General features: G+C 44.1%; 1 protein-coding gene across 1 annotated transcript in view; it reads left to right on the plus strand.

Moving 5' to 3' along the window:
- The window catches only part of LOC120985738 (proprotein convertase subtilisin/kexin type 5-like), a 182,357-nt gene that overhangs the window by 90,024 nt on the left and 67,027 nt on the right, over window positions 1-25,306 (plus strand). The window contains exon 10 of the mRNA XM_040413843.1: window positions 4,697-4,939. Coding sequence (XP_040269777.1) covers window positions 4,697-4,939 — 243 coding nt within the window. The remainder of the gene's footprint in view (window positions 1-4,696; window positions 4,940-25,306) is intronic.

The raw sequence follows: 25,306 nt of genomic DNA on the forward strand, positions 1-25,306 counted from the left end.
AAAACAACAAGAAACACATAGAATTATGTTTCACCTGTAAAAAACATATTTTGACCCCAATATGTCTTCAACATGTCAACCCAGCCTAAGCTTTGTTCCTTCTTACATAAAGTATTTTCAGTGTTAACTAACATACTGTAAATTCTGATGTCTGAAGATAAATTAACATTTTGAGGCGTGGGTTCAAGAGAATGTGTTTTTAATGTGTCTAATTATTGAAGTGGGAAGTGGCTCTGCAGTGTATATTAATTAATAGCCTCCTACATTAATATTACATTTGAAGAAATCTACAATACAATTTCCTTAAAGGGGTTGTCCAGGATCACATTTTATTTTAAAACATGATATCTCACCATGTCTTGCTGATTCAAGGTCCTCCTGTTGTTTTCCTGTATTTTTACCACTTCTCCGGCACTCCTACGTTCCCCTACTGATTGTTTACATGTTTGTTTATGTGTGCGGTAACTTCCTGCCGCACTGCCTTGTGGTTCCCAGCGCAGCACAGCATTGCGTTGTTCGGGCTGTCCTTCATATTAGTCACCACTCCTCAGTGTTTCCTTCCCCCCTCATTGATATTCTGCTTCATAGATAATGCTGTGCAATGCCCGGTGACGTCACCGGACCAGCCGGGCGTTATATATAGCTCCCTGTTACCGCCTACAACCCTTCCTTCATGTGCTCTGCATGATTATCCTGTGTGCCAGTGACGTCACTGGACCAGAGGGGCGTTACTTAGCGCTGCATGTTGCCGCCTACTAACCATCCTCACTGCACTCTGAATAATGTCTATGGCTGCCGGTGACGTCACCGGGCTCCTTGCGGAGTGGAAGAAGAGGCTTCGCTCTCCACAAAGGGGCCCAGTATGTCACTGACTTGTAGAAAATTTGCACTTCCAGCACAGAATTATCAGATTAGAAAACGGGGCATGACAAAAGGAAAATAAAGGTAACACACGCATGTAGGGACTATTAAGTTGACTAAAGTCCACTTAAACAAATGTCACCAATTGCGGACAACCCCTTTAAAGACACTTTAACATATCTTTTTCATGTTTTAAAACACGTAAAAAACACCACGGTTTTTGGTGTTTTTTTATGTAGCTTCCGCTTGCACATGAGTTTTTATAATATTAGTCCAAAAGTCTATGGAAAAATATGTCAGAAAAAACACCATTCCCAAAGTATGTTGCATTTTTCTAAAATGCCAAGGACACGAAAAACCAAAAACAAAAATGCAGTGTATAGCTTAGAATATTTCACTGTAGACTTAACAGTAACATGTGGCCGCAGTGCTTTTAAAGAAAAATAAAGCAAAGAAAATGACACTGAAAAGACAGTGTGAAGTTAACCTTAATATACATTTTGCATTGTGAATGGTTTAGCAATAACTTATAGTTGCTATAGTATATCTTCAGAGACACAGAGTAATATTTTCTTGTTACTTACATAGCAACACCATTCTCAGTGCTATACAGAAAGTGTTATCATTCATTCACAAGTCATCAGTGAAACAATGTACCATATTTTTCAGACAATAAGACGCACCAGACTTTAAGAAGCACCTGTCACGGCCATGCCCATGACCGTGACTTCTTTACCGCATGCAGTTGCCTGCGGTTTTGTATGGGTGTTCAACCACGGGTGAGGGCCGCTTGTGTGTGGCCTCACTTGTGGTTGCCGCGGGCAACTAGTGTTGTATTTAGCAGCAGAGCAGCCTGAGCGTCGCTAGGCAGCTTGCTGCCCTGGCATGCGGTCTATCCTGACTTTCTTTATGTTAGGTGTGTGTGTTGTGTGCACGGTGTATTATGTATTGTGTGCACTTCCCCTTTATGTGTCTTTCCCTTCTGTGGTACTGGAAGGGTTAACTTCCTTCCCAGTGTGTGTGTGATGTCACTGGGTGTGTCCAACCCTTGGGTGTGGCCACTTGGGCCTATATAGACCCTCTCTTTAGCAGGGCTCAGTAGGTTGTTTCAGTCTTGCTAGCTGGAGCAGCCTCCTGTCTTTTCTATCCGCCTGTGAGAGCCACCACTGTGGTCATAAATTTAAGTTTATGTTTAGCTAAGTCTGTGTGATGTTCGGTTTATGGTTTTCCTGTATTATTCAGTGCTGCCATGTATCTGGGTTCCGGTGTGTGGATGAGTTTGTGCTGACTTCTGTTTGCTATTTGTGGACTTCAGCTTTCCTGCACACGGATCCAGTCAGCAGGGCTGTGGCAGGTGGCTGGAACTAGTGCAGCACCTGCCATATACATAGGCTTGCATTTGTCCCCCTTTTCCCAACAGCTTGGCCAGTGAGACTCCTGCTCCTCCATGCCTAGGAGGAGTAGGTCGTCTTACCCTGACTCCTAGCGCAGGGACCGGACGGAGGGTGAGTTAGGGATCCAAGGTTCCTGCGCATGGGTCCTCCTACCTTTAAGGTCGGCCCATGCAGTTAGGAGTTAGGGTCAGGGTAGGGATGCTGTTAGGAGGTGACCTGCTCCCTATCCTGTTCTCCTGGCTGAGCAGCCATAACATCACCTGGCACGCACGGCTGAGGATTTCCCCCATCCTCAGCCGTGACAGCACCTTGAATTTGGAGGAGGAAAAGAAAAAAATATTTTTCATCAGGCCTCAGATCAGACCCTCAATCCTCATCAGATTCCCAAATCAGACCCCCATTCTTCATTAGACCTCAGATCAGACCACAAAATCAGACCCATAGCTCCATCAGACTTCATATCAGACCCTCATCAGATCCCCAAGCTCAATCAGCTTAAGATCAGACCCTCAGATCCCCAAGCTCAATCAGCCTTAGATCAACCCCTAAACCTCCATCAGCCTCAGATCAGCCCCATCAGACCCCCAGCCACCATCAGCCTCAGATCAGACCCCCATCAGAATCAGATCAGACCCCCATCAGAATCAGATAAGACCCCATATGCCTCAGATCAGAGCCCTATCAGCCATAGACAGGAACCCCATCAGCCTCAGATCAGACCCCCATCAGACCAAACATTAAAATAAAAGAAAAAATACTTCACTTGCTCTGGTGGCGCTGCCACTCACTCACCTCTGCATGCTCTTCTTCTGGCAGGCACTGCACTGTGAACTCACGTAGTGAACACAGTCAGGACACAGTAAAGGGCGAGGCCTGGAAGAAGACCAGGGAGGTTGAGTAGAGCCAGTGCAGCGCTTCCTTCACCACGCCCTGCGCCTCCTGCATGCTGATGATCGCTTCCATAATGGAACTGGTAATTAGCATTTGGACTATAAGACTACCTGCCACTTTCCCCTTACTTTTGGGGGGAAGAAATGTGCGACTTATAGTCCAAAAAATACAGCAACTCTTCTATTATCAGACATAGGGATAGTGGGAAGTAAATTTGTCAGTATATTTTGGCGGGAATCATAGTACCAACACATGTTGAGATTGTCCTTGGTCAAATTCAAACATGGGACCATAGTGCTGCAAGGCAACAGTGCTATCCACTGATCCATCATGCTACACTGCTGTTTTGGTTCTGTCAGTTTCCAGAAGGTTTTCTCTATTAACATTAGAAGGACCAGTCTGTATCAAAAGGAATAATTAGGCCAACAGTAAAGTCAAAGGGACATGCCAGGGATGAAAGAAAGTGTAGTAAAATCCTGGCCATATCCAGGGCTTTCTGCTCAAACTATCTGCAAAATCGTTGATGCTCCTACAGAAAATGTCTTCAGAACATTTTCACATATATAAACAACTCTCCTGACTAGAAGAATATAGGACTAAGATATAGGCCACTTTCAGACAAGTGCACCCAGTGCGGGAAACATGCTTTGGGTGGGAGCATGATTTCCCATTATGGACGCGCCTCATTTCACAGGACCTCACGAGATTATGATGATTTACAGTATAATGTTGTGTGTCTTTACCTGACCTTGCATCTACTGAATTGTATTGATGTCATTATGTCAGTATAATTATGCAGAGGTGAAGTTATGCAGAGACACACAGCATTATATGTAAATCATAATGTCATGTGATCCTGTGAAACGAGCAGTGTCCATAACAACAGATCACGCACCCACACGTAGTATGTTTTCCAAGTAGTCCAGCTTTTGGTTGTATTCTCCCATTGGTACCTGCCCCCATTGGCGACTATAGAGTCTCTTGTGGTAACCCCAGCTGGAATACACCACCTTTTATGGTATAAACCTAACGCTAGACATCCCATCTTATCCCCTGTCCTCTCTAGTCCTCTCATGGAGACATGCCTTGATTTCCCCCATGGTCCTCTCTCCCATGACTTTTCCCCGGGTCTCAGTTCTGGAGATTTTCACTGGTGGCTTTCTAAAGGGTTAACCAGAGTGATATATTTGGTTGGATGACTACTTTCTTAATGTTAACGCAATTTTTATTTATTATACTCACTTATATAATGCCTATATATTGTGACACATCAAATTTTCAGTCAATATATACTTCTAAACGATTGCACATATATTTGATGGAAGGCACAATGTTACAGTATATTTTATATTTTTGTAGAAAATGGCAAGGGAGTGCATAAGAAATCATTTTGTAGAAAACTTGTATTTCATACTGTTAAAATCAGCTTACCGGCAGCAGACAAAGTGCAAAGAACAGACTGAAGGCAGAACCCAAAGCGGCAGAAATAATTTGTCATGAACTATAATGTTTACCCTGTGCTAAATGTTTTCTCTGTCTCCTCTTCAAAGAATGCAGCTACTTATATCTGCTCTTCAATGGAACCTGCAAGGCTACCTGCCCTAATGGCTACTATGAGGATCTTGATGTTGGAAGATGTGCTTCCTGTCACAGCAGTTGTGAGACATGCTCAGGGACATCAGACGGTGACTGTGAGACCTGTCCTTTTGCTAGCCCAAAGCTGTATCAGGGGAGGTGTCTGACAAGCTGTCCTCCTGGAACCTTTTATAACGATGCACTCAGTGAGTGCCAAGGTACTGCAACAACTTCCATTTGTAATACAAATAAACATATTTTTATGTTTGTGTGGTCATATCATAGAAATTATAGAGTGCAGGGATCAGCAACCTTTCGCACCCCAGCTGTTGTGAAACTACAATTCCCAGCATGCATGCTTGCTTGGCTTGTCTCATAGAAGTGAATGGAGAGCTGGAGTGCCAGAGGAGTAGAGGAATGCAAGCAAAATATTAGTGTTTATTATTATGTTGCTTGGCTGGACCTGTAAAGGGAAGCTTAAGGTACTTTCACACTTGCGTTAAACTTTTACGGTATTGAGTTCCGTCCTAGGGGCTCAATACCGGAAAAAAACTGATCAGTTTTATCCTAATGCATTCTGAATGGAGAGCAATCCGTTCAGTATGCATCAGGATGTCTTCAGTTCAATCACTGTATGGTTTTTGGACGGATAAAATACCGCAGCATGCTGCAGTATTTCCTCCGTCCAAAATTCCGGAACACTTGCCGGAATGCTGGATCCGGCATTATTTTCCATTGAAATGCATTAATGCCGGCCCCAAGTGTTCCAGAAAAACAGATCCGGCTTTACGGTCTGCGCATGCGTAGAACTTAAAATTTTTTAAAAAGATAAATACCAGATCTGTTTTTCTGGATGACAACTGGAGAGACGGATCCAGTCTACAAATGGTATCCATTTGCATACAGATTGCCGGCAACGGAACTGCCTGCCGGAATCCAACAACGCAAGTGTGAAAGTACCCTTACTTACCTGCTTCCCGGCACTGGCTCTCCCTCCTTCTTCTACCGGCCTGTGATGCTCCGCTGGGCTCCTCGCTGTAAACATCTGGTTTCATATCACTGATTGGCTGCAGGCAATGTCAAACCAGTTGTTTACAATGTTTATTTTTTATTTCTTCCTGGAAAAAATCTCTAAAGGCACATTCACACGACCGTGCTGTGTTTTGCGGGCCGCAAATTGCGCATCCTCAAAACATGTATGTCACCCATGTGCGATCCGCAATTTGCGGAACAGAATGAGCGGCCCATTATAGAAATGCAGCGGAAAAGAATAGGACATATATTTTTTGAGGGGGCCACTAAACGGGTCCGCATCTTTTGTGGCCCCATTGAAATGAATGGGTCCGTCCCCGTTCCGCAAAATTGTGGATCTGATGCGGACCCATTCATACGGTCTTGTGAATGAGCCCTAAGTTATATAGGACAAAATGACTATAAATTGATTGACTCAATCTTGTTTGCTAAAAAATAATGTAAATGTACAAGCTATGTCTGTCAGGTAGGCTCTCCTCTATATTGAATGGCAAGCCATTTAGTAATTAGTATATGCTTGTTAAAGATTACTTAAAGAGGTTTTCAGGGACTAACATTCATCTGTAGGATAGGTCTTCAATATCAGTTCAGTAGGGGCCCAAGACCAAGTAAATGAGAGCTGAGCTGCAGTACCCAAGAATGGCCAATACAGAGCTGTGATGTTCTGGTTAGATACACTGTTTACTGCCAAAACCTCGACTGGCAGCTGATCATGGGATTTTCTGGGTATTGGACCCCTATCAATATTATAGATCATCAATATCTAAAACCTGGAAAACCCCTTTAAGATAAAGTGACAAAGCAGAAGGAATAAGTGTTTTCAGGCAAAAAGAAATCCTGACATTTATGCTTCTAGAACACACGCACACTATATATATATATATATATATATATATATATATATATATATATATATATATGTATATAGCATCAAAGGATGAGGCAGCACTCCAAATAAAGTGAAAGAAATAGTGGATCTTTATTCCCCTTGCATCGTTTCAACCGCTCAATGCGGTCTTTCTCAAGCATACAATACAGTGTCATACCCGGGTATATATACCCATAATGCATAGCATAAAACAAAGTGGTAATAATCCAATTACAAAGAAAAACACATGTAGAATACAGTAAACCTAACAAAATCGTGAGTATCATATTCATAGTGAATCGTATATTCCAATACAACATATGAAAAATCAATAACCATACTGTAAACAGAACAGTGCATCAATTAGTGATAATAAGTCACATTACCATAATGTGATATCACCTGTGTACGAGTATAAAAGGTGATCGTAATCAATAAAGTTTAAAAACAACTCACGCGGCAGTGCAAGGACCTAGGCGCCAGAAGTCGGCGTCCTCATAATCAAACCGCGCATGCCCAGGATCCCAGCAGCGTGAGCCCACACAGACGCAGCCCAGCGACGTCAGCGGTCACGTGAGCAGACACATGACCTGCCAGACCATCACGTGACCCATCCGTGGGAGGTGTCGGGCCGCGTCACGCAGGCGGTACAAGGCAAGCGTCGCCAAGGCAACGACGCCGGCATTATCGGCGTCGTTGCCCCAGCAACCGCCAGCCAAACAACGCCGGCAGTGACACGCCCATGCTGGAATGAATGGGCCAGCGCAGCAAGATGAAAAGGAGACAGGAGAGAAAACAGAGGGCATAGCAATCCTAAAATTACAAAGAAACAATAGAGGGAGCATATACACACTCCCACATGGTGACTATTATACAGGTTTACATATCAGAGTGAACGTGGCATATATGTATAACGGCACCAAGAGGGAACGCCCTTCACTCATGTGCCATACAAACATAAATAAGGTGGGGGGACAGGGGGCAGTGGTCCAGCCATTCTCATGGCACGACCACTGATCCATAAAGGGTGAAGGGTCAAGGACACGTCCATGCCCACAACCCCTAACCCAAAAACTGTCCCCTAAACCCCTAAATAGAGATAATTAAAGAAACCACCACTCATAGACAACCTTGTACAGTCAACCCACATGATATACAATGTACAGATTACTTCAGCGCCCCATTCTCCCCCATCACCAATATCTCAACCAAAGGACGTAGATAACTGTGTCCCCCGTCCACAAGCACTGCCACTAGAGTGTAGATGACAAATTTCTAGAGAAAGAAAACGGAAATATTAGTTAAAACAATAAGTACAAAATTAGCTGTAAATCCAATCATCACAGTCAATTGTATAGTGTATGACACCTAACCCGTTTTCATATACCAGGGCAAGACAAGAAGCGGATCAAGCAAACATAATGCACGAGCCCCATCCTATATCACATTCTACTTGAAGTCAACATTGAGACCAGACGGTCTCAGAGTGTTGAGGCGATGGATCCATCTTAGTTCCCTCTGTTTAAGAGCCAATGTCCTATCGCCTCCCCTTCTAGACAGGGTGATATGATCCAGTATTACAAATTTAAGATCCCTCTCCTTATGGTTAGCCTCCACGAAGTGTTTGGGGACTGGCAGATCTTTCCTTCTTTGCCTAATAGAGAATCTGTGATTATTCAGACGAGTCTTCATGTCACATGTGGTCTCCCCAACATATAGGAGACCACATGGACAGGAGAGCACATAAACCACATACGAGCTGTTACATGTCAAAAAATGACCAATCTCATACTGGCTCCCTGTGACCGGATGGGTAAACTTCTCCCCCTTGATCATGTATGGACAATTTACACACCAAAGGCAAAGGTAAGAGCCCCGCCTCCGTGAGCCAATATGAGACTGCACCAGAGTTTTAACTGGAATGTCAGCCCGGATCAGTTTATCACGGAAATTGGCAGAGCGTCTATACGACAGCAAGGGGGGCACCGTTAGAGCTGCAATCTGGGGCAGGTTACTTTTTAGTATGGACCAATGCTTGCGAATAATATGCGCAATTCTAGTGCTCTGTTCCGAATACGTGGATATAAAAGGTATCCTAGCCACTTTGTTACCCAGAGTGTCCACTGTGGTCTGTTGTGGGCCTTTTACCTTAGTAAGATGCTTGTTGATCACCCAAGTCGGGTAACCCCGTTCTTTGAACCTGTGGACCATCTGTGTAAGACGAATAGGAAGTACATCCTCATCCTGTACTACTCTTTTTACCCTAAGCAATTGGCTATAGGGTACCGAATTAATGATTGACCTGGGATGACAACTTTTGTAATGCAACAGTGTGTTGCAATCGGTGGGCTTGGTGAAAATATCCGTGATTAATTGATTACCCACAATGGTCACCGTGGTGTCCAAGAATTGAACATGGGTGGCCGAGTGCACCAGGGTGAAGCTGATGTCCGGGTCCATATCATTCAAAAACTTGTGAAATATCTCCAAAGCCATAACGTCACCCTGCCAAATCAGGAAGACGTCATCTATGTATCGCCACCACCCCAGAACATTACTGTAGTGGTGGGATACATAGATAAGGTCCTCCTCGAGGGCCGCCATGAAGACATTGGCGTACGTGGGCGCCACGTTGGACCCCATGGCGGTCCCTCGTAACTGAAGATAAAAATTCTCCATAAACAGAAAATAATTATTTCTCAGTACCAGGTCCAACAATTGAATGATGAAGTCCTGACAGGGAGGAGAATGGTTGCTACCAGATAGCTGTCTCCGGACCGCCGCCACCCCCCTGTTGTGATCAATGGAGGTATATAAACTCGTAACATCAAAGGAGGCCAGGAGACAACCATCCGGCAGCCTCACCTCGGAAATCCTATCAAGGAAATCCCCAGTATCTCTGATGTAGGACCTGGCGCTGACTGCATATTGACGAAGCACTCGATCCAAGAAAATCGAGATATTGGAAAAAATGGATCCAGTGCCTGCAACAATATGTCGACCTGGTGGGTCAACCAAAGATTTGTGAATCTTTGGCAACACATATATGACTGGTGTACGTGGCTGTAGTATAGTTAAAAAAGAATGCAGTTCCCCATCAATAATGTCCTGACCCAAGGCTGCGTCTAGGACACTCTTGATGCAGCGAGCAATATCGAACCTCGGATCACCAGACAACACCCTATATACACTCTGGTCACTCAGTTGCCTCCTAATCTCCTGAATATATTTGGGAGTGTCCATGACAACAACCGCACCACCCTTGTCGGCTGGCTTGATAGTGAGGCTGCTGTCATGGCACAATCCCTCAAGTTCAACAATATCAGAAGTGGTCATATTGGGGTATTTCAAAGACATATTCATGACTTCATCACGTAAAGCAGCTATATCAACAGAGACAGCCTTCTTAAATGTCTCAAGTGCAGGTGCATTACAATGTGGTGAGAAATCACTTTTATTAAAAAGCCCAAAGGATTTCAATCTCAATTCGGTAGACATACCCTCATCAGCCGATGGATCCAGTGGAGGATGACCTGCAAACCAAACCTTGAGTTCGATACTCCTATACAGGCGCTGCAGATCAACCTCCAGGTGGAACCAATCGACCTTGGTAGAGGGGCAAAAAGAAAGTCCCTTAGAGAGCACACCAAGTTGTACATCAGATAGGGGTGTAGAGGAGATATTTACCACGGTGGATTTATTCATGGTGCTTGATTCCCCTTCCTGCGCAGCGCCATCATTTTGAACGGCCTTGGGGACTTGGGATTTCCTCCATCTGTGGTGTTTTCTCCCACCCCGTCTGGTTCTTTTACGGACTTGGGGCCCATCTCTAAAAAAGACTGTGCAGAACCAGAATTTTGAGTGGCCATAGGCCCAGAGAGTCCAGACTGTTGGTGTTTCCTATTCATCGGTCGATAAGAGGAAAACTGTTTTGTGGATCCATCATTCTGCCATGTATAGATCCTTCCCTTAACATAATCATCAGCGTCTCGCTGCCATTTTTTCTTTTTGGTGGCCTCTTGTTCTTTCATAAATTTGAACAAATAATCCCTACAACTGTCCTCATATACCTTAAATTCATAGGCACCCAACATATTCATTAGTGCAGACTTAGTTAGTGCTTGCCGTGTCCTGCTATCCGCCAATTCCTGTTGTAAGTATTCCAAATTAAGGAGAATAATGTCGAAAGCATATTTATTCGAAATCTGAATGAACTTCTGTGAAAAAATAGAGTCAGTCGGAAAAAGATTAGGCTTAAGTTGTGAGCGGATCCCCCTGGGAATTCTGTGATCCTTAAAGTATTGTCCAAGCGTCATCAGATGTAGATCAGTGGATACAATTTTTTTACCATCAGCCTCAAAGCTGATGATTATGTTAAGGGAAGGATCTATACATGGCAGAATGATGGATCCACAAAACAGTTTTCCTCTTATCGACCGATGAATAGGAAACACCAACAGTCTGGACTCTCTGGGCCTATGGCCACTCAAAATTCTGGTTCTGCACAGTCTTTTTTAGAGATGGGCCCCAAGTCCGTAAAAGAACCAGACGGGGTGGGAGAAAACACCACAGATGGAGGAAATCCCAAGTCCCCAAGGCCGTTCAAAATGATGGCGCTGCGCAGGAAGGGGAATCAAGCACCATGAATAAATCCACCGTGGTAAATATCTCCTCTACACCCCTATCTGATGTACAACTTGGTGTGCTTTCTAAGGGACTTTCTTTTTGCCCCTCTACCAAGGTCGATTGGTTCCACCTGGAGGTTGATCTGTAGCGCCTGTATAGGAGTATCGAACTCAAGGTTTGGTTTGCAGGTCATCCTCCACTGGATCCATCGGCTGATGAGGGTATGTCTACCGAATTGAGATTGAAATCCTTTGGGCTTTTTAATAAAAGTGATTTCTCACCACATTGTAATGCACCTGCACTTGAGACATTTAAGAAGGCTGTCTCTGTTGATATAGCTGCTTTACGTGATGAAGTCATGAATATGTCTTTGAAATACCCCAATATGACCACTTCTGATATTGTTGAACTTGAGGGATTGTGCCATGACAGCAGCCTCACTATCAAGCCAGCCGACAAGGGTGGTGCGGTTGTTGTCATGGACACTCTCAAATATATTCAGGAGATTAGGAGGCAACTGGGTGACCAGAGTGTATATAGGGTGTTGTCTGGTGATCCGAGGTTCGATATTGCTCGCTGCATCAAGAGTGTCCTAGACGCAGCCTTGGGTCAGGACATTATTGATGGGGAACTGCATTCTTTTTTAACTATACTACAGCCATGTACGACAGTCATATACGTGTTGCCAAAGATTCACAAATCTTTGGTTGACCCACCAGGTCGACATATTGTTGCAGGCACTGGATCCATTTTTTCCAATATCTCGATTTTCTTGGATCGAGTGCTTCGTCAATATGCAGTCAGCGCCAGGTCCTACATCAGAGATACTGGGGATTTCCTTGATAGGATTTCCGAGGTGAGGCTGCCGGATGGTTGTCTCCTGGCCTCCTTTGATGTTACGAGTTTATATACCTCCATTGATCACAACAGGGGGGCGGCGGCGGTCCGGAGACAGCTATCTGGTAGCAACCATTCTCCTCCCTGTCAGGACTTCATCATTCAATTGTTGGACCTGGTACTGAGAAATAATTATTTTCTGTTTATGGAGAATTTTTATCTTCAGTTACGAGGGACCGCCATGGGGTCCAACGTGGCGCCCACGTACGCCAATGTCTTCATGGCGGCCCTCGAGGAGGACCTTATCTATGTATCCCACCACTACAGTAATGTTCTGGGGTGGTGGCGATACATAGATGACGTCTTCCTGATTTGGCAGGGTGACGTTATGGCTTTGGAGATATTTCACAAGTTTTTGAATGATATGGACCCGGACATCAGCTTCACCCTGGTGCACTCGGCCACCCATGTTCAATTCTTGGACACCACGGTGACCATTGTGGGTAATCAATTAATCACGGATATTTTCACCAAGCCCACCGATTGCAACACACTGTTGCATTACAAAAGTTGTCATCCGAGGTCAATCATTAATTCGGTACCCTATAGCCAATTGCTTAGGGTAAAAAGAGTAGTACAGGATGAGGATGTACTTCCTATTCGTCTTACACAGATGGTCCACAGGTTCAAAGAACGGGGTTACCCGACTTGGGTGATCAACAAGCATCTTACTAAGGTAAAAGGCCCACAACAGGCCACAGTGGACACTCTGGGTAACAAAGTGGCTAGGATACCTTTTATATCCACGTATTCGGAACAGAGCACTAGAATTGCGCATATTATTCGCAAGCATTGGTCCATACTAAAAAGTAACCTGCCCCAGATTGCAGCTCTAACGGTGCCCCCCTTGCTGTCGTATAGACGCTCTGCCAATTTCCGTGATAAACTGGTCCGGGCTGTCATTCCAGTTAAAACTCTGGTGCAGTCTCATATTGGCTCATGGAGGCGGGGCTCTTACCCTTGCCTTGGGTTTGTAAATTGTCCATACATGATCAAGGGGGAGAAGTTTACCCATCCGGTCACAGGGAGCCAGTATGAGATTGGTCATTTTTTGACATGTAACAGCTCGTATGTGGTTTATGTGCTCTCCTGTCCATGTGGTCTCCTATATGTTGGGGAGACCACATGTGACATGAAGACTCGTCTGAATAATCACAGATTCTCTATTAGGCAAAGAAGGAAAGATCTGCCAGTCCCAAAACACTTCGTGGAGGCTAACCATAAGGAGAGGGATCTTAAATTTGTAATACTGGATCATATCACCCTGTCTAGAAGGGGAGGCGATAGGACATTGGCTCTTAAACAGAGGGAACTAAGATGGATCCATCGCCTCAACACTCTGAGACCGTCTGGTCTCAATGTTGACTTCAAGTGGAATGTGATATAGGATGGGGCTCGTGCATTATGTTTGCTTGATCCGCTTCTTGTCTTGCCCTGGTATATGAAAACGGGTTAGGTGTCATACACTATACAATTGACTGTGATGATTGGATTTACAGCTAATTTTGTACTTATTGTTTTAACTAATATTTCCGTTTTCTGTTTTCTTTCTCTAGAAATTTGTCATCTACACTCTAGTGGCAGTGCTTGTGGACGGGGGACACAGTTATCTACGTCCTTTGGTTGAGATATTGGTGATGGGGGAGAATGGGGCGCTGAAGTAATCTGTACATTGTATATCATGTGGGTTGACTGTACAAGGTTGTCTATGAGTGGTGGTTTCTTTAATTATCTCTATTTAGGGGTTTAGGGGACAGTTTTTGGGTTAGGGGTTGTGGGCATGGATGTGTCCTTGACCCTTCACCCTTTATGGATCAGTGGTCGTGCCATGAGAATGGCTGGACCACTGCCCCCTGTCCCCCCACCTTATTTATGTTTGTATGGCACATGAGTGAAGGGTGTTCCCTCTTGGTGCCGTTATACATATATGCCACGTTCACTCTGATATGTAAACCTGTATAATAGTCACCATGTGGGAGTGTGTATATGCTCCCTCTATTGTTTCTTTGTAATTTTAGGATTGCTATGCCCTCTGTTTTCTCTCCTGTCTCCTTTTCATCTTGCTGCGCTGGCCCATTCATTCCAGCATGGGCGTGTCACTGCCGGCATTGTTTGGCTGGCGGTTGCTGGGGCAACGACGCCGATAATGCCGGCGTCGTTGCCTTGGCGACGCTTGCCTTGTACCGCCTGCGTGACGCGGCCCGACACCTCCCACGGATGGGTCACGTGATGGTCTGGCAGGTCATGTGTCTGCTCACGTGACCGCTGACGTCGCTGGGCTGCGTCTGTGTGGGCTCACGCTGCTGGGATCCTGGGCATGCGCGGTTTGATTATGAGGACACCGACTTCTGGCGCCTAGGTCCTTGCACTGCCGCGTGAGTTGTTTTTAAACTTTATTGATTCCGATCACCTTTTATACTCGTACACAGGTGATATCACATTATGGTAATGTGACTTATTATCACTAATTGATGCACTGTTCTGTTTACAGTATGGTTATTGATTTTTCATATGTTGTATTGGAATATACGATTCACTATGAATATGATACTCACGATTTTGTTAGGTTTACTGTATTCTACATGTGTTTTTCTTTGTAATTGGATTATTACCACTTTGTTTTATGCTATGCATTATGGGTATATATACCCGGGTATGACACTGTATTGTATGCTTGAGAAAGACCGCATTGAGCGGTTGAAACGATGCAAGGGGAATAAAGATCCACTATTTCTTTCACTTTATTTGGAGTGCTGCCTAATCCTTTGATGCTATACTTATGATAGCCGTGTGAGCCTGCGGCTGTGAGGATCATCTGCACCCACCTGCACTGGTCTTGTGCTGCTGTGGCCCTTTTTTTGTATTTAGTTTTTTATATATATATATATATATATATATATATATATATATATATATATATATATAATTAGTCTACTAGCAGAAGGACCCGGCTTCGTACGGGTATATTTCATCTATTTCATTTATTGATTATGTGTGTCGTTTAAAGATATCGACAGTATTCACTATAACAATGACATCTACAGTACCCCGCCCCTTTAACAGTGACCTCTACAGCGGCCTGCCCCCTTAACAGTAACATCCGCAGCGCCCTCCCCTTTAACAGTGACCTCCACAGCAGCCGCCCCTTTATTAGTGACCTCCACAGTACCCCGTCTTGTTAACAGTGATTTCTACAATAACTTGCCCCCTTAAAATGTGACCTCCACAACACCCCGCCCCCTTAATAGTGACCTCTACAGCACCCTGGAACGGTATGTCCTATAGAGCTGAGACCCGGTCTAAAACCATCCCGGACACCTGATGTACCTGTGTCCCAAATTTCGTGATTGTAAATGCGACGGTGCGGATTCCTTTAGCGGACATACATACATACACTCAGCTTTATATATTACATATACATATATAGTGTGCTGCTTTCAATATCACAGATGGTATAGAGCAACACTAACTATTTCTAAGGGAAAAAGTTAATAATATTACAAAGTGATATGGATTTTTTTTTATCCTAGTGTTAACCAGTGATATGGTTTTGACAATAGTTCTATTAATATTATTACCTCACTTATGCAACTAGTTCACAAAAGTACCTGTAGCTTGCCAACAGCTAGGATCCAAATGCAAGTTGCTTGAGAGGCGCACCTGGTTCCCAAACCACTAGTTGAAGAATGTTGCTCTTGATTGTAGTCTATACTAATTTCTGTGACATGAAGTACAGTAACTGTTTTAATGTTGTCACCAAAAGGGTTCTTCCCTTCTCTTAGGTCTACTTGGATGTCAGCGAGAAAGCACACCTTCTGCAATTACTCTTTATACTTATATATACTTATGCGTATGCGTATGTATGAAACATATCTGTGACCACACATTTATGTTCACATCATGGATGGGCCAAACAGACCAGAGCCTCCATGTTAATTTATAGCCTGTGGGGTTAAATGTTTTGTGCATTAATCTTTAATTAAAAAAACTTGGAACTAAAATGAAATCTTCAGAACGCAGATGACGTTAAAGGGGATGTCCAAGACAGAGGTGGATTAAATGCCTGAAAGGCCCGGGGCTGTCTATCTAACTTGGGCCCCTCCCTCCATTTTAGTTTACTTTTTTTTTTGCTTTGTCATATGGAAATACCCCAAATTGGCTCCTAAACTGAAAAATTTGGTAGCTAAATTTAAAATACATATAATTATAATGAAAAATTTGGTAGCTAAATTTAAAATACATATAATTATAATAAAAAAGGAGAATAGACCACCACATACCTCTTACATCCAGTGACATCTCCTGTCATGTAGACCTTCTCTTTCCTCTTCTCCTCTCTTTGACCCAGACCGACATGACAAATGTTTTCAGCCACATCTCGTCTCTACAGAGTTTGTAACACAGACACGTTAGATTTCTCAATTTTTCCATCAACCTCCCCATCCTGTGTCCCCACAGTGTCATCCTGCTGCTACTCCAAATACTGTGCCCGTTGTGCTCCCCAATGCCCCAGGTACTACACTGCTGAAAAGATTGACCCTAATTGACATAATTAGGTTATGTATCAAACTGGTGTAAATTAGAACTGGATTTCCAAAGGAGCTGTCAAAAATAAAAGGTGGAATCTGATTGGCTGCTGTGGGCAACTAAGCCAGTTCTACTTTACACCAGTTTGATAAATTATCCCAAATGTTCCTATAGTGTCTACAACTGTTATAATGTCCCCTAGAGTGTCCCCAGTAATAATAACACCCTCTATTGTGCTCCAGGTAATAATCCCTGTATAGTGTCACCAGAAATAATAGAATTGCGCCTACAGTGCATCCCCAATAGCAACACCCCCCACGCTTCCCCATATAGTAATTTTCCCCACATAGTAATTTGCCCCCCCACACAGTTATTTCCTCCACATTGCCCCATATAGTAGTTTGCCCCACACAGTAAATTCCCCCACACTGCCCCCATACAGTAATTCCCCCCACACTGCCCCTACACAGTAATTTCCACCACACTGCCTCACATAGTAATTTCCCCCACACTCCCCCATATAGTAATTTCCCCCACACTGTCCCATATAGTAATTTCCACCACACTGCTCCCACACAGTAATTTCCCCAACACTGCCCCTACACAGTAATTTCCACCACACTGCCCCCACATAATAATTTCTCCTGCACTGCCCCCACACAGTAATTTACCCAACACTGTCCCACATAGTAATTTGCCCCACACTGCCCCACACAGTAATTTCTCCCACACTGTCCCACACAGTAATTTCTCCCACACAGCCCCCACACAGTAATTTCCCCCACACTGTCCCATATAGTAATTTCCCCCACACTGTCCCATATAGTAATTTGCCCCCACACAGCCCCTACACAGTAATTTCCCCCATACTGCCCCCACATAGTAATTTCCACCACCCGGCCAAGTATAGTAATTTCCCCCCACACTGCCCCCATATAGTAATTTCCCCCCACACAGCCCCCACATAGTAATCCCTCCCATAATAATTTGCCCCCACATAGCACCCACATAGTAATCTCCCCCATAATAATTTGCCCCCACGCAGCCTCCACATAGTAAATTGCCCCCAAAAAGGCCCCACATAGTAATCCCCCCATAATAATTTTCCCCACATAGAAATTTGCCCCATACAGCCAGCCCCAATATAGTAATTTGCCCCAGATGTACTGTCCCTTCACTAATATGTCCTCCTGTGTCCCCCCATGTGGCACCAACCAAAAGTTACGGTAAATACTTACCTATGTCCAGGCGCGCTTGATGGTCAGTGTGCACACGTCACTGTGCTGCGTCCCACCACAGGCACTCGATGACATCATCACGTCCGCCTGTACCAGGATTTCACTACCGCATAGGCCTCAGGCCTACTAGGCCTGAAGCCTATGGTGGAGATCGGCAGCGGGCCAGGGAACAATGAGCTCCCATGCCCCTCCGCAGTATGTGGGCGTTCGGGTCGGCGTTGGACCCCCAGCGATCCTGGACCCGGGGCTGCCGACTCGAACGCACCTATAATAATCTGCCATTGGTCCAAGATATCTTGGACAATCACTTGGACAAGCACTGTAATAGCCTGAAATAACTCATTGGTGAGATTTTTAATGATCTCAGACAACCCCTTTAAGTCAGACCTTGACTTTCCATTATGTCGGCTGGACAACTTTCCTATTCTCCTACATCAGTAGTGTTGTAAAAGGAGTAAGACCTAGAGAATGCATTGTATGCAAGTTAGAAAATTACTTTCAGATGTAAGGACTAGAACAAGATATACATTAAATCAACGACAAATATGATCAGTGTGATGCAGTGATTTGATGTGCAGTGTTTTAGGCTAAAAATGTTTACAATACATTTATATATCGTAGCCTTTTCTTAACTGCTGTGGTAGCAGAAATGGCTACAATGCACAATACTAGTGTCTAGTTACTATGGCACTTGTATCATAGGCCTGGTTGCCTTGGTATAGCAGTTATGAATGGGTTTCGAGAAATGTTACTTAGGATGCAACAGAAGGAGTGCTGGGTGCAAGTCTTGTAAGAGGACATGATGTTATGCTTTATAGACAAAAATGACTGCTGACACAAATCAAAAGACTGAAACCTTAACACTGGTGTTGTCCTTGGAGAAAATCTCCTTCATAAACTCAAGGTGCTAGCATCTGAGCCACTCTGATGTACCACCCTACGGCTACAGTAGTCATTTGTACAGTTTATAGAGCTTTTAAGAACGTCTACCCTGTGGTAGCTGCATCCACTGATAGCACATCCATAGGTGGTTTATTGGTCAAATAATTATTTTAATAGTTATTCAGTATTATGGGTAATAAGTTTATAGAGATTTTAAGAACCAGGCCGCTACCTCTAGGAGTAGTCTCTGTTCAAGTGACTGCTAACCCACAGGGGTCAAGAGACACTGATAGCAGTGATGGATCAGGCAAAACAGTAGTTAGGGACTGGTTGAGGTAAGGGAAGGTAGAGCTTGTGCGATCAAATACAACAGTCTAAGGTCAGCATGGGCAGCTCAGGGTCAGATCAGATATCAGGCATAGGTCAGAAAAGGTTTGATGGGTCAATTCCAGGAAAGAAGTCAGTACACAGCCAAGCAAATGTAATCAGGGTGCATAACTTATTATAACCTATTGCTCAGGCACCTTCCCACAGGGGAAGGCGACCTTAAGTACCCCAAGATAGCTAGGGAACGTTAGGGTGTGCTTGCTGGCTCTTTAAGAGCCAGGGGCAGCATGTGCACACACCTTACAGGCACAGCAAAGTCAGGCCTCAGTCTGCATGGAGGAAAAAAAAGCCAGCTGTGCTACTACAGCGGCTGGGCCCACTGGATGGGAGGACAGGAGAATCAGTGGGTCCAAACCATTGGAACACAGTAGCGACAAAGCGAGTGAGCAGAGCAGCAACTGTGCCCAGTGAAAGAAGTGGAGCAGTGGTGGTCACAGACTACATGTATCCACGACTTGGCATTCTGTGGATTTTAATCTCTACAAAATGGTCTAAAATCTGTGTAGATACACACAATAAACATTTGCGTGCAGAATCCACAGCAAAATTCAGAAAATTCTGCATTATACTCAGTGTGTGAACATATTATCTCTTGCCTTGTTCCTACTATAAAGTTTAGGTAATGCAGTACACTAAAATAAGGTCTAAAGTGGCTCCAAGGTGGAGCTTCCCTTAAAGGGGTTGTCTGGATTCAGAGCTGAACCTGGATATAACCTCCTGTGTACTGGTGTACCAGGTAGGATAGGAGCATCGGAGCATTTCTTGCTCCAATGCTCCCTCTTGCCTTGCGCTGCATTGCTCAGCACAAGGCTGTTTGTTGTGAACCGGGCTTCACAATACTGTTCTAGATGGAGACTTCCGCCTTGCAGGGAGTCCGGTGACATTACCGGCTCAAGTTGGCAGTCTATAGTATTGCCCTAGGCTGTTTTAGAGGTGGGTAAAACCACCCAGAACAGCGATATACACTTGAGCCAGTGACGTCTTCAGGCTCCCTGCTAGGCGAAAGTCTCTGCCGTGCATAGTGTTGTTACTGGCTCACCACAAACAGCCTTGTGCAGCACAATGCAACGCAACACAAGGCAAGAGGGAGCACGGACACAGAAGCCCACAGAGGAGTTTACACAGGCATGGTGGCCCTATGGTCATGTGCAGGTGGCCTAACTGTGTGAAAATGCTGTTAGGCTTCTTTAACATGTTAGTGAATCATGGGCATGCACTGTCCAGGGTCTCCATAGACAGCACACGTACCCATTGACTTTAATATTTGTATGCACATATCAGTGGTTTTCCATGGACCATGGGGTCATCTTTGGTGACACCACGGTTGTATGCTCTATTTTAGTCAGTGATTATGGATCCCTTACGCACATTATAGTCTAGGGGTCAGTCTAGTAGTGTCCTTGCAATACAGATGACACACAGAGGGCAAAAAAACAGACACACACATTTTTATGGACATCTTTAGGGATGAGCCACTGACCATCTTGTCACAGACGTGTGAAAGAGGTCAGTGGAAAAACAAATCACACATGCACTGCTTTGGTCCATGATGCAGACCAAACACACAGAAGGAAAAATGGACCCTTCACCGTCATCTTCATGAATGAAACAGTGACCATATTGTCATGGACATCATCATTGACATGGACATGAAAGAGGCCTTACTTAATCCAAGACAGGTTTTAATTGTAATGCTGACATTTAGTGAAACACATTGTATGTAATGTAGGAAAGCGCAAGGGGCCGTCATTGACGGAAGATATGTCTCTGGCCTCGGTGAGGTAAGAGCCGGTAATTTTAAGTGTCAGCGGCAGGTAGTGCTGACTGACACTATTGATTATTTAGTATGGCTGTAAAGCCGATCCGGGCCGGCTCTTACTGGGAGCAGCCAAAGTTCAGGGTGGGTGGCTGTTCCCCGGTTCCAGGCCGGGTTTTGGTTTGGGATAAAAACCCAGCCAGCAGTCTCAGCTGGGTGGATTATGCTCCATCTGATAGTGGAGCTTTGTCAGTCTGGGTGTTGGAGCCTGAGAGTTTGGGCCGGGACTAAGGCCTGCTATATTGTTTGGGAAAAAGCACGTGGACTTCTGCTTCACCCAAGTACTTATGTGCTGCAGCCTGGTGTAAACAAACACCAGACTCAAGGTGACTGTTTTTCCCTGAAACTGCCTTTTTTTGTTGTCACTTTACGTATGTGTGAATAAAACACTGCACTGTTTAAGTTAAAGACGTTGTCATTGCTTCTGTACTGCGTCCACAAGCCTGTCTACCAGAGCAAATCCCCACAGAAAGGCTACATGCACACGACCATTCAGTTTCGTGGATCCGCAAAACACGGATGGCGTCCGTGCGCGTTCCGCAATTTGCGGAACGGCACGGACAGCCTTTAATATAACTGCCTATTCTTGTCCGCAAAGTGCGGACAAGAATAGGACATGTTATATTTTTTTTGCGGGGCCACGGAACGGAGCAACGGGTCCGCATTCGAGCCGCCAAAACTGCGGCTCGGATGCGGACAAAAACAACGGCTGTGTGCATGAGGGATATCTAAATAGTGCAGTAGTTGCTATCGCTTTCCTGATGGAAGAGTATGTAGGTAGTGCTATTAGGGAATTACAAGGGAGTTAATTAATTCACCATCTGTAATGAGATATGTGCATTTGTCTTATTGCTTACATTACATTTGTTTTGTGAAATATCTCATGTGCAAGATTACTTTTGTTTTTAAATGAAGAGTCTAGACAGAAGTGACCAGACACCCATTTTAAGAAGAAACACTGTGACAAATATGACTTATGAATACATCTCATTGGAATGCAAGCCTGATTGCTGTTATATGTGATCCAATGTTCCAGCTAAGGTGCATTCATAAAACCAAGGCATAAAATATGTGTTCATTGCAGCGCAGAGTTATAAGTGAAAATGAATTATTTCATGGAGAATACAAGTATTTATTAAAACTGAGCCGTCAGCAGAAACAAGAGGTCCTCTTTAATGGGGTTGGCTACTTTATGCTATCTTTTACAACTTAATGTGTGGCAGTATAAAAAATACTCCCTTATAATGTGTGCCAGTATAAAAAAAATACCCCCTTAGGGCCCATGCACAAGAATGTATGCTTTCTGAGACATACAGTCCTAACATTGCCGTGCACAATGGGCCGCCCGCAGGATTACTGTCCTGCACTCATATGATCATATGTGTGCAAGACAGTAGTCCCGTGGGCAGCCCAATGCGCACAGTGTCATAGTAACTTATGATGCTGTACGCGTCCTTGCACACAATTGATGCTGCTGCTGGACATATGGCCTGCTCACGGACCGTATGTCTTGGAAGGCATACGTTCGTGTGCATGGGCCTTTATAATGTGTGGCAGTGTGACAAATACTCCTTTATAATGTATGCCAGTGCAAAAAATGTCCCTTATAACATTTGCTAGTACAAAAATGCCTCCTTATATTTGCCAATACAAAAAATGCTGCCTTATAATGTGTGCCACTACAAAAAAAAAATGCCCCCTTATAATATGTGCCACTGCAAAAAAAGCCCCCTACAACATGCCAGTACACAAATACCCTCTTTTAGTGTCCCCAGTAGAACCAATGTCCCTATAGGTTATTAGAGGGAATGGTAGGTGTTAGGAAAATTTACTCTCTTTTACCTAACTTGTCCCTGTCTTCAGATTTCGGCGATCAGCTTGAATTAAGTCTAACCGGTACCGGGAGAATGAACTAGATTGACCAGATGAACACATGTCTATTTCCAATCCATTCTGGTTTATTCACAGCTGGCAAACAGTTTTAATAGAGGGGGTTGAGCTTCCTTTACATCCAATCATATGTTAGCATTAGTATTTGACCAATAGTATGGTCACACATAAGCTCTGCATTAACATAATAGCTGACTCATAGTAACAGCATTTGACCAATCAGGTATATACACATAAGCTAGCAGACACTTGAGCCAGATGACCTTATATGGCTTGGACTGTTCATACTTTCAAACTAAGGCATGTATGGATTTCTTGAAACAGTTTAAGGAAGTGTCTCACATTCCATAGGGGGAAGGGAGGTTTTGTAGTGCACTAACCAAATGTAATACACGTGGCTAAATGAGACAAAATGGAGTCACATATATCCCATCAAATCCCCTCTTAGAACCTTATATATATATACTATATGGTTCTTTCTCTGCTCTTCCTTTGTTTGCTTGTAAGCCTTTAGGTGTTCCATATACCCTTCAGGAGTATAATCCTGAGGCTTTGTTGAGGTTGGGTTTACCTCTTCTACCTCTACCGGAGTATAGAGGGATGTTGAGTGTACCCCTCTTTCGGCCACCTTTTGACATATGGCTAGAAGGGAGGGCACACATTGCAGACAACAGCAGAGACACACTATTGCAGCGACCACGGCAAATGCCACTCCAACATATCTTATTTGACCAAAGTCAGGTATTCAGCCAAAAAGCCAGTCCCACCAACCTTGGTCAACATCCTGTTTTATATGTTTTCTCATCTCCTCTAATTGGCCTATTTTATCTTTTATTCCACGGGAGTGATCTAATAAATTGAAACAACACATCCCTGCGAACGCTGAGCATCCTACACCATGTTGGAACAATAAATAGTCAATAGTTGCCCTATTCTGCAAGATAGCCTTTTCATACGATTGTATATCCAGCAGCATATCTTGCAGAACTGCACTAGTGATATTTATCTGTTTTACCATAAAACAGGCAAGTTTTGATATTGTCCTGTGGTTATATATGGCCAACCCTGGTACTCCTATCAAAGATACCCCTAAACTCATATATTCTGATCTAGAGAGGAGATTCACATTATAATCACAATTTTCTGGTAACTGTAGGGAAGTGTCTCTCGTGTGTCGTGTCTGTATTGCTGGGAATAGTGGTATCATTGTTAATGTCAACCTAGCTATTGTACAGGGTCCCTCTGTAATATTGGCCGGTATGTATGTGTAACTAGTATTCCCACAGGCCAATACCCATCTTGTTGGTAGAGGTACATGTTTGTCTAGGGATGGTACTGTTTTTGTAATATTACATTGCATATTCTTTCCTGATATTATCTTTTTACAACTACCTAAATCTCTATCACAAATATTTGGTTTAGTCTTATTCTGCATTTTTGCTTGTATGCAGGGAGGCAATAGTGTCTCATCACAGGTGAAGTTATAACATATTTCTGCTGCTGTGACAAGACCTGTAATTATTTCTATCATATTACTTTGCAGAGTCTCATATGTAGGACAGTCATAACAAGCATGATAAGGATTTCCATATCCATATTTAACATCATGATCCTCCATATCTGCGTCATTCCATTGGGAACGTAGTAGCTCCGTCCATACATCTACTGGGGTGGGGACCGCTACCAGACATGTCTCCAAAATGTTAGATGCCGATAAAGTAGTTTGGAGACAAAAGTCAGTTAAGTTCAGAGTTTTGGCCAGGTACAGCCATAAGTTCTCCTTTGTCTTGCATAGACTGTCTTCCCCTCTGCATTCTGTTTCCAGGTATATCTGTCTGTTCCACAGCCATGGGACAGTAAGTAGGAGACACAAAATTACAATTATTAAGGCACTACATTTCAGCCATCTCGAGGAATTTCCCGACTGCGTCATCTTGTTGGGGGTCAAGGCTGTCTGCCTCCGTTAGTACCCCTTCTGTATCTTCTTTGAGGTCAAGGCTGTCTGCCTCCATTAGTACCTCTGGGCCTCGTTGGAGGTCAGGGCTATCTGCCCCCGTTAGTACCTCTCTTTTCTTCACCAACTTAATCCTTGTGGCGTGGATCCACGTGGGCGATAGTTCAGTGAGGACTGCTGTTCTGGTGATCACGACTACCTCGGTGGGTTGTCCGTAGGTGAAACTTCCTGGTTCCTTTCCCTTCTTTAAGATCTTGATCATCACCTGGTCGCCTATCCGGAATGGACGGGTTGATTCCTGTGAAAGAGAAGGAGACTTACAAGCCACTTTTTCTTCAGTTTTACTGAGGACTTTGATCAGATTAGTACTTCTCTCTGATCAGGTCCAAGTCCCCTTCCTGCACCACCAGGGGGCGTCTTGCCCATGGTGTGGGGAAAGGCCTACCCATGAGTATCTCAATGCTGTTT

This window comes from Bufo bufo, chromosome 1, assembly GCF_905171765.1.
Source record: "Bufo bufo chromosome 1, aBufBuf1.1, whole genome shotgun sequence".
In the NCBI taxonomy this organism is placed as follows: domain Eukaryota; kingdom Metazoa; phylum Chordata; class Amphibia; order Anura; family Bufonidae; genus Bufo; species Bufo bufo.